At 39.1% G+C, this 11,102-nt stretch overlaps 1 protein-coding gene across 5 annotated transcripts in view; it reads left to right on the top strand.

The window, feature by feature from the left end:
- Positions 1–11,102, top strand: part of PLA2G4B (phospholipase A2 group IVB) — a 56,933-nt gene that overhangs the window by 23,931 nt on the left and 21,900 nt on the right. For 4 of the 5 annotated variants that reach the window (XM_009919539.2, XM_069784402.1, XM_069784401.1 and 1 more), the window contains 5 exons: positions 5,686–5,758; positions 6,829–7,005; positions 7,642–7,778; positions 8,482–8,613; positions 9,825–9,883. In XM_009919539.2, the coding sequence (XP_009917841.2) occupies positions 5,686–5,758; positions 6,829–7,005; positions 7,642–7,778; positions 8,482–8,613; positions 9,825–9,883 (578 nt within the window). The remainder of the gene's footprint in view (positions 1–5,685; positions 5,759–6,828; positions 7,006–7,641; positions 7,779–8,481; positions 8,614–9,824; positions 9,884–11,102) is intronic. The other variant, XM_069784404.1, reaches the window with a different exon arrangement.

Below are 11,102 nucleotides of genomic sequence, written 5' to 3'. Positions count from 1 at the left end.
TGCGATTCTAGTGGAAGTATTTCATGTCTGGACTTGAGTTTTCTAATAGTAAGTTCCATTCAGAGATTTTAACTGATAGTTTTTAGTATAAATCAACAGAATTATTAGCTGAGAGTTATTTTCTCATGTATATCTTTAAAAAGTAATGTATGCAGTTCTGGAATGCAAGGTATGAATTATTAACAACTAACCATTCTTTATGTATCAAACCCTATGTCAAATTTTACAGCAAATAAAAGAAATATGGACATTCATGGGTTTTAAATATAGCGAGAAACAATGTTACATGCTATGGCTTATAGAGAATCATTAATCATTAAGAATAAAGAATACTTACTGTACTTGTGCCGTGGTAATATTTGCAGGTGAAGTTAAAAGGTTCAGGAAGATACCAGTTGCTTGAACAGATAGCTCAACTGATAGATTAAAAATATTCAAACATTGGATGCTCAGGGCAAAGAATATAAATTGTAAATGTAATGTACTTTCTGGATAAAATTTGTATCTAATCTACCTACCTGTTAGATCCAGAGCTATCTATCTTAGATATAAATATTATCTATCAATTTTAAATATCAATGTTATATCTAATAAGAAAATTCTGGATCTAATAGATGAATAGATAGCTTAGGTATCATTTTATCTAGAAAGTCCCAATGACAGCGAAAGTTCTCGCATTTCACCCTAATGCTGCAGCTGCTATTCCATGAGTATAGACTGCCAAAAGGTTAGAGTACAAGCATAGCTTCAGGTCAGAAAGCTTCTATTCCCAAGGATGGAGATTCATTCAATACTGCAGGTAGCTCTGCTATTCTGTCAGCAAATGCATTTTTCAGTACATGTAAATTGGTAAACAGATACAGAAATCAGAACAGGGATTTTGTGTGGTTTTTTTCTTTTATATTTATATTAAAAAAAGCAAGTTGTTTAGAAAAGTGTGGATGCTTTGGACTGTCTAGGAAGACCTACTAAAGGTCTCCCAGTTAATTCTGTGCTGTTTAAAAAAGCTACCAAGTTGGCACAGAAGTGATGGACAATATTAATTTACAACTTGCTGGCAGTGTTTTTGATATTCATAGCAGGGTCTTTTCTTCTGCTCAGACAAAAATAATTACTCTTTAGCAGTTTTATTTTGTGAACTACAGAATAATATTTATGTGGTAAAATAGTCAGCAGTTCTGCTAATACAAAGCCTGAGGGACCCACTCATACGTGTAAAGAGGTAACTGACAGAATATGAACAGGGGATGCATCCCAAATCCACAATGACTCTTGAAACGATCCATCAGTGATAACATGAAATTACAGTAAATGTTTGTAAGAAAAATTAGATTTACTCACTAACTGTTCAACTTTGATTGATAAGATATTGGATAATTGTGATTCCCAAGGAAAATGAGGGTTTCAGGGTCATGTTCTCTCCTTCTATTCCTGCTCCTGGTTTTGCATATTTCTTTAGTCAGTCGCTTTTCCCACCAGAACTTTGCATTCCTCTAATTTTAATGAAAATAGGTAGCTGGTTAGAAGGACAAATTGCTAGCAGTATTCTCACTGATGGAGGGGCTAGTAAATTCAGCCCATATTAGGTGTTAAAGAATCTATGGGGAAGAGAGCGCTTTGGAACCAGGCTGGTCATGAAGCTTTTTTATAGTTTATAAGTTTATAGCTTTAACCTTAATTTCATAAATTGCCAAGTTGTGGTTGAACCAAATCCTCAGTATCTAAGGTAAAATAAATGTTAAGAATATGCCAAGTGATTACAGTTGATGTGAGATACTGTACATAAGATGTTGTACAGCTTCTAGTACACCACTGGAGAAAGAAAAAGTAATCCATAAAAGGAAGTAATTATTCATGTCTGAAAGAGATTGATAAAGCTGAGTGATAAATCCTACAGCTGTTTACAGAATGTCAAAAGACAGAGAGCAAACTCCTCATATAAATCTTCATATAACTTGGTGTTATCCCATGGTGATAACTCTGCTCAGAGAACTGCTTAGGTTTGGTGCAAGGGGATAGAAATGCTAAGATTCCAATCAGCCTTCCAACATGTGCAAAACAAGGACTTTTTTAAAAAAAAAAAAGAAAGAAAAGAAAAAAGAGATGGTGATGGGAGGAGATTCCCAGATTGCCAGGCCCTGCAGAAACTACCTCCTAGGGTCCCTTTCTAGGGAATGTTGCCGTAAGATCTTGTTCTAGGAGCAGCATGGAGGGGCAATAAAGAGTGAAATCAAAGATATGAGCTGTTGGTAGGTTTTTCTTCTTTCACTGCCATCCAAAAACTGTCTTGGTAAGCTCCATATTAATGAGCTTTGAGAAGATTTCATATTCTCAAAGTTGTCTTTTGGGGATGAAACCTTGAAGTGACTAACCGCCTGTAAATGGGAGAATTTTGTGTCCTCCTGAAGCTGACTGGCATATGACTATTCTCTGGAAGCCAGACAGTAAGCCAGCAGATGTGTATTATTACAATCAATGAGATGTTGGCAACAGATGTGAATTTTCAGTTTGTTAAGGTTTGACACAGCTGTGGCAATTCTGCCATGCTAATTTTATCTCCTGTTTATTGACTTTTCTAGACCTGAAATGGCTCCCCCAACACTTGCTTTGAGAGTACAGAAATGTAATTTACTGCTAACTGCTGTCAAGTGAAAAGAAATTTGATTGGGGGGTTTGTTTGTTTGTTTCTTTCTTTCTTTCATTTTTTAGCCTACTCTCTGGGACTCTGGACGTGCTACTATTTATTGGTCTGGAGTGTTATTGTCTGGGATGCAAACATACACAGGTAGCTGAATCCTGCACTCTGTCATTGGCCTCAATGTGGCACTACTAATTTTCCAGCAAAAATAGAATGATGTGCTTCTGGGAAAGCTACCTTTGACTCCAGATATTTACAGAGGGGTTTTGTTACTCTCTGTGTGTCTATGCAGGAAACTGTGTTTCTCCCAAGGAAGTGAACTAAAAGGAGCGAGACTAGTACAGCTGCGAGACTGTCAAGAACTGTCTGGATATGGTGTCTGTGCTTATCAATTTGCATTAATCATGAAATTACACATTGTTTTTCATGTTATGAAAATAGCAAATGGCATCTCTAACCATAAGTGTTTTTTCTAGAAGGGTATTCTGGAGTGCCAGCACTTTTGAGCAAGGATGTTATTTTAGACCACGCAAATCAGACCTTAACAGTCTGCTCTGGACCATTATAGAAGAAAATTAACTCCACTTTTTTCTGATGAAAAAAAGAATTAGCCCAATTCTGAATGGTTATCATAGGCTGGAGGAGCTGCAGTCTTGGGAGCAGGATGGCTTCTGGCTTCCCCTGGGGATCTGCACAGCCCATAGGGTTTATTATGGCCACATTTACCCATCTGAACCTGTTAATCTTTTACCCTGCAACAAGACAAGGACTAAGCTCCACAAAATCAGAAGTAGTGAACAGTCATCTTTGATGATGTTTGCTTTGGCGGGCAGATGTTGATGTGTTTAAGGGAAGGGATTGCTGTTGAAAGGGGAAGGGAGGAGGAGTGAGGCTCTCTGGTGCTAGTGGGAGAGGAAGAAAACATGACACCTATCACAGCTGAGAGTACTCTGATGATGAAGTGCAAATGCACCATTTTTATAAGCAATTAGGAAATTTTCATCACAAAATGTTCAAAGCAAATTGTATGCCAACATCTGCTTCTCCAGTGAATGCAAACTCTGAGAATGGTTTGGGCTTCTGTTGAGCAAGGGGGAAGTTGATTACAAAATAACACTGAATTAACATATTAATTAAAAACAGTCAGCTCTGTAATTGGCTACATAATCCAATATTTCATGCTAATGAAACCCACTAGGAATGCTGACTGAGTGTTCCAGTTGGTACTTCTATGTTAAATAACTATTCGCACAGGAAAATTAAAGTCAGATTCTTTCAGTGGGCAACTGGACTAATATGGAAGTGTCCCAACTGGAACTTGTAATGTCCATAGTGCATTAAACTCAGAACCTTTTAAATACGTCAGTTTCAAATTGGAGGAAAACATAAAAGAAACAGTTCTTGTCACACAAGAACAAATGTGTCTTGCATTTATATACAAAAAGTGTTTCAATCAACCATTAAGAGGCCAAGAGACAGAGTAATCTGTGATTTTGTAGGTTTAACAACAGGGTTTTTCTGCTCAGAGTGACTCTTGAATATTAATCTGAATTTTAAAGGATGTAATTTTTAAAGTGACATCATTAAATTTAATATTAAGCCTTTATTTGAACATGCCAATTCACAGTTCAAATGGTAACCATTTGATGTAACATAATTTACCTCTAAACAAAACTGAATGAAACTGAATGAAGGTTATTTTCATCTCTAATAAACATGTCCAATAGCCTCCACCCCATTTTAAAAGAATTTCAGATTAACTGTAGTGAGTGAGTCCTTCTATAGGACGTTCCTCTTTCCCCAGCTCTTTGCATCTCCAAAGTTAATCATTTCAGTGTCAGGAAAATTAACCACAGTGCTAACTTTCAAAATACAATTGTTAAATTATTTTGTTGCAGTGTAATGGGGTACTCTCATTTAGACAAATAGATACGATGTTTCAGTCAGTGTATAGTTCAAGCTGCTATTCAAACTAATGAAACAGTTCCAACATGGTGTGGCCCTGTTTGTTTTAATTAGTGGTAGCAGGACTGTATGTTATTATTGCTTATTATTGCTGACAAGCCATGCTAATATGCAAAAAAATAGATAAAACACTCAATAGAAAATTGAAAAGGAATTTAAATGTTCCAATTTGAAAAAAGAAGGAAATATTTTCCCGCTTTTAGTATTAAGAATGTCACATGTCTGTGTATGTATGTCCATTCAGGCTAATCGGAATGTCTTTTGAAAATGGCAAATACTTTCTGACCAGCTTAGGTTGGGAAGCTTAATTCTTTGTTAGCGTTAGGAACAAGTAACTTGAAATAAGTGTTACAATGATAGCTTGCCTATGATAGAAATAAATCTCATGTCTGGAAGGGAAGTGGTTCCATGCCCATTAGGTATTTTCAGGACACCTCAGGATGTGGGATTCTGCGATATTATGCCTCCAAAGCACTTTTTTCTTCATCTGAAGGGTCTCTGCTGGGCCTATGGTCCATTCATTTGAAGTCAGTAGTGCATTCCTCTAGATGCCTTTTGGTGAGCTTGGCCTACTTATGAGTGTCATGAAAATTTAGTCCTAGTTGGGATACACAGTCAGAAATTTTTAGAGCACTTTAGCAACTACCATGTCCTGGCCTAGTGTCAGTGCTGTGCCAGGACCCAGGCAGGCAGCCACAAGTTCCTAGTATTGCCTTCCAAAGGCCAAGTTTTGACCTGCCTGTGGCACAGGACCCTCAGCAGATTAGTGGTACAACCATCACCATGGCCATGCATGCATCAGGTTGTATGAAAATAGGCACCTCTAGGGTGACTACAAAAGCTTTCCATACCATCGTCTGAGTCTCTGTTTTCTTTCTCTGTCTTCACTTGCTCAAGCTACTTAGCAAATAGCCCAGTGTGCAGGCGTGTTATTGTCTTAGCGTGGTGTACTTCCACTGGAGGGTGGTCGCCTCACTTCAAACAGACAAACAGAAGGACAAACTGTCCCCTGTACTGTTCAAAATACATATTGGTTTTGTATTCTGAGCTGATAAAACTAATTGCATTTGTTTTCTCTGCAGATGAAGATTTGCCCCGTCCACATGCTTTCTGTACGAATCATACAAGCTAAGAACATCAAGTCAAGAGACCTGTGTGAGTTATGTTTTGATTGTGTTTTTAGTCACCCCCAGAGTTTACACAGTGAGCAATGTTCCTAAGTTCTGAAGGTATACAAGCAGCGTACACAAAGCACAGCAATAGAAGTACTAATGCCAGGGCTATAATTAGATCAAATGCCTGAGGTATCATTAGATTGGAGGAAATATCTAGTGGCATTTCAGGGAACTGGTAAAAACCAAGACTCCCAGATGAATTTCCTGGGCCAACAAGGGAAGGTAGACCTTGTGAGGACCCTGCAATCTGTAAATCTGCTTGGAGTTGTTTGGGTTTGATGTTTATAATTCGTATAAATCATATAATGGACTGGAATTTTGCCACACAGGCCATGTATTTAGGGACCTTTTATTGAAATGTATGAATTATACACAATAATCAAAGGTAAATTAGAGAATTTGAAGCCTTCTAAAATACAGTATCATTCGGGGTATTTGCTGTTCTCAGATGACCAGTCATGTTAAATTATACTGATAGTTTCTGGTTAAGGAGGGCTTCTGCAGATCCAGCCCCAAGCACATGCTGAACATGCAGGCAAAACAGACTTTTCTGTGTACTTTTGTATTCAACTTTCTTTAACTCATTATCTCACCCTCACAGCCTCCTATGGCTCCTTCTCAAGGTGTACTATGGACCAGCCATTCAGCTGCCATTTTTGCAGAGGTGTCCCATGGGTTCCTCAGTCAGGACAGAGACTTTGAGCTGCCTTTTCTCACACTCTTGAAACCTCTGGCCTGTGTACTCCTCTAGTGAAAAACGACATGTTCAGTCAGAAAAACGTCACTTTGCAGTGAGTTACTTGAGTTACAGCTGAGACCATTCATGTCTGGCCATGCAGGGCTGAGCACAACCTTGGCCAAGCCCAGACGTGAGGGAGACCAGAGGGAGTGAATCCCCTGTTAGTTGAGTAACTGTCTACCGAAGGGCTTCTGGTACTCCTGTGGCAAATGCCACGTAGCAACGTCCAGAGGTGGACACTAGAAAGGTGGTAGTGTGGCAAGGCCTGTATTTCTGAATTTCAATGATCTCTTCTATCTACTCTATTGAAGGGACAGTTCCACTTTCCTGCCAAAACCTTGCGGGGCAATGTTATTCACTGCTTGATACCAGTCTGAAGTATTTAGGCCTCTCGGGCTGCAGTAGACATCTTCAGTCAAGTCCAGACTCCAGCTCTGAAAGACATCACCCTGGAGATTTCCTTTCACACCGTTGTCAAGCTTCACAAAGTAAATGTGCTTTCCCACCCCAGCTCTTCCCAAAGGACGGCTGCTCAAGGCACTGACTGCACTAACCATAAGGAGTAGATGTAGGCTGGAAGCGAGATGAAGATTTCTGACTTGCTCATGCCCTCGTGTTCTTGGGCCCACACCAGCCTTTAGCTGCAACAGATCTTCTTCCCTAGTACCTAACCCTTCTAGACAGCCATCGTTTCCCCTCCGCATGTTTGCGTTGCTAGACTGAGCAAGCCCGCCTCCTCTGATACTCTCTGTAATATGTGTTCTCCTTTCCTCTAATCATCCTAACAGCCCTTTTTGGAACTAGCTCTAGTTTCAGTTAAACTTTTTTAACATCATTGACTGAAATTGTAAGGAATATGCCCGATGAATGGTCAGTGGGATCTTTTATACCTCTTTTTCTTCATATGGGAAACACGGCTCTTAGTGTACTTTGTGTGTGCATGTGTACATTTGCAATTTGTAGTTACCCAGGAATTAGACGGTTTTCCTTGGTTGCTTCCAACTGATGGTTTCTTTACTTATTTAAGAAAAAGTAGTAATATTTATTAGTCCCCAGAATCATGGCCTTGCCCTACTTTTCATCTATAACACTGGCATCAGGTTTTTAATTTTTCTTTGCTGCAGTGACTGCATCAGACTGCTATGTGCGCTTGTGGCTGCCATCTGCTTTGAATGGAAAGCTTCAGACCAAAACCATCAAGAATTCTGACAACCCTGTCTGGAATGAGACTTTCTACTTTAGGATCCAGAGAGAAGTTGAGGTAGTAAAAAAATAGAAATGTCACCATTTTGAATAGCTGGGAATCCTCAGTTGACACCCTGTCAATCAGCTGTGCTAAATAACTTAAGAAAATGCTTGTGTAACAGTATTTGCAACTGACTGGTTAGCACAAAACGGTAGACGTGCAGTAGTGTTCCCCTCAGCTAGTTATAGACATCAATGATACAAATGCCTACATCTGAGCTAGTCCAGATTCCATTTGTTGTCACCTGAGAGAAATAAGTACTGCTGTAGTATGCTTCATCTGGGCTATTTTGGATGGTTAATTTAGAAAGAGCTTTCCCTCCACTGGTATAAGGGATGGGTAGAGGAGTTGCTGTGGTGTAGACAGCAAATTCAATCCTGCCCCTAAGCTGTGTAGCTAAGAGAACTTTGGGGGTGAAGAAACTGAGTAAGTGTGTTCTTTGGACGGGTTATCAGTGTGGTGCAGAGCACTGACATCTTTTCTGTCTCAGGATAGTGGGAGCTCTCTGTTATAGGTAGTTGTCTTCTGTTTCATGATAAGTTTTCCAAGGTTGGTTTTAATGATGGTGTTCATGTTAGCAAACTCCTGAAGGAAAGCACGTGTTTCTTTACTCTTACCACTGTGCTAGTCAAGCAGCTGCAAAAGTCTATAACCATTCTTTTGTTTCTGTGTAATAGCAGCTCAATAAGAGTTCTTATTTATTTTCTTCTACTACCAGAACATTTTAGAATTGGCAGTGTGTGATGAAGATCCACTCACCAAAGATGACATGCAGTTCACAGTTCTTTTTAATGTTGCTAGAATCAGACCCGGGGAGACACTCCGTGAGACTTTTGCTTTAAAATCAGAGGTAAGGACTAAAAATACAGGGAGAGATCGGCAAGACCTCATTGTCCACATTGGCTTCCATGTTAAGTGGGGTTTGGGTCTGCATAAACAGATATCCTTATATATTGTTGTCAATATCTCATCAAAACAGATATCATTGTGCTGGATTTTTGTGGCTCCATTAATCTCTCTTCACAGATTCAGAAAATGAAGCAGCTTCTCTCTTATGCCCACTGTCTCTGTGGGGGCAAAGTATCTTAACAGGGAGCATCTGTAAATAGTCATTTATATCTTTTATAATCCAAATAAATAACTTCCTAACCTTTTGGCTTTATTCCACTTTTGCCACAGTTAGAGGACATTTCCTCCTAATGGCAACTTTTTATTACAAATGCGAAGACAATCCACTCACCACCTGAATTAAATGATTCTTTTGGGCTTCTTCTGTTGGTGTTCGTGCTGGGTTTCCTTCTAGGTGATTCAGATTTCTCTAGCCCATAGTAAAGGGACGCCTGTTCTGCTAACATCTTTGGTATTCTGTTAAGGAGCCCATGAAAGAGAGTTGTCCAGAGAACAAAGCTGGGGTAGGTCTGTGACAGCTCCTGGGCTTGTCTGAGCTGTGGCTGAGGTATTGCTGCATGCTCATTGCAGGAAGGAGACAGTCCATACCCAAAAGAGCTGCTACTTCCCAAATGCTGAAAGCTGTTAACATGGATCTTCCTTGTGACTCTGCAGGCTGGTGCCATGCACTTCTCAGCCAGTGGGTGAGTCACTGGGAAATAAAATGATTCAATAACCACCTCAGTCCAGAGTACTTTTGCGTACTTCATCTCCGCTGGATTCAGTGTGAATGTGATTTAAATGGTTTGTACATGGAAATAACACTGGCATTAGTCACATTTGTTGCTGGGCTTCAATGCCTTTCCCTGTGCACACCATCTTTGCAGGAAGCCATTATATTTCTGTTTCAGTCAAGCTTTCCCTCTCCGTTTGTATCTTTGGAAATACGTATAATTCTACACATCCCACAATGGGAGGATAATAATCTTATGTGCCTTTTGCAAGCCTGTGGTTTCCATTGCAATCTCAGCTTTGGAAAGAGGTAATACACAGCTTTTTTGGTAACTTTAGCAGAAGAGATGTCAGCCCTGGAAGTGCTTTTTAGGTGTGCCTAGACTGCCAAATTCTTGCAGCCTCCAATAATCCATATTTATTTTACCTTTTTCTTTTTAGAAAGAGAGGTGCACTAAGAAATGGGAAAGTTTGGAAGTAGAATTCTGGATGGAAAGAATGTGAGTAAAATTCCAAAGCTGAAAGGTGTAGATCTGCCAGGGACTAATAATATCTCAGAAAAAGAGGAACTTCTTTCAGCTTTTCTTCCCAGCAGTGAGACAAAATTACATTTTCAAACTTTTTTTTTACCTTAACTTCCTCAGCTAATTCTGCCTTTCAGTGTATTTTATACAAATCTTACATTCTGTTTGACATGTATATCCTGACCGTGGAAATGTAGTAACATTGGCATGATTTGATACCTTGTACACAAGATACATGTAAAACTTAACAGAGATGCTCTTCAAGTTGTTAATATTAATTGAACAGTGCCTACAACACTGTGGTGTTTCTAAAAGACCAGAAAACTTGTCTTGTATTATTATCACGATGTATACATAGAGTTACATAGACAGTATTAGAAAAGTCACCCATTAGGCCATAGCTTAGTTAAACTGAAAAAACATATAATCAACAAACAATAAAATTAAGACCATCCCCTTCAAAGTGGTAATCACCGTTGTCTGGAGGAGAACAAATCCCATAAGATAAACTTCATCTCTCTTTTAAATGCTATCACAAGTTTGGTTGGGAAAAACCCCTAAACTACATGTTCTGGCATATTTGAGCTTAGCATTACCAAAAAAGGAAATATAGTCCAGTCAAAACTGACTGACTGCGTGATTAGAAGAAGGAACTGTAAATAAGGCTTCTTATTTTTTAAACAGGGAAAAGCTGCAGGACATCATCACTGGTGTTCTTGGTTAATTTCTCCCACAGTGAAACTCAAGAAAATCTATTTAATTGGTCTATGAGAGATGCCTTAAGAGATGGTATAAGCATCTCTTGCAAATGTGGAAGCAGCCACATCCAGATATATAAAAAGGACAGAATGAGATGCAGTGCTTGGAAACTGGACTGAGTAGATTCAGACTAGAAATAAGAGAACATCTTTCACCATTCAAGTTATAAGGTGTGTGTGGGAATCTCCATCCTTGGAAGTCAAGCCTAGTTATTTACATTTAAATACATTCTACAGCGGAAATAGAAATTTTAAGGCTGGAAGGGGTGCTTGATACCCCAGACTTTGCAGAAAGTCAGAGATTACATACTACATAACTTTAATCGTCCTTTCAGATATATGAAAGCACTTACGAATGTGTGTAACATGGTAATGTTGGAGTATTGGCCTTAATGAGAGATGCTGTTAATAGACTCTGTAGGTTACTCACAGTGTTA

The sequence above is a fragment of the Haliaeetus albicilla genome, chromosome 5 (assembly GCF_947461875.1).
Source record: "Haliaeetus albicilla chromosome 5, bHalAlb1.1, whole genome shotgun sequence".
Taxonomy (NCBI): Eukaryota; Metazoa; Chordata; class Aves; order Accipitriformes; family Accipitridae; genus Haliaeetus; species Haliaeetus albicilla.
This window is presented reverse-complemented; position numbering and strand designations above follow the sequence as displayed.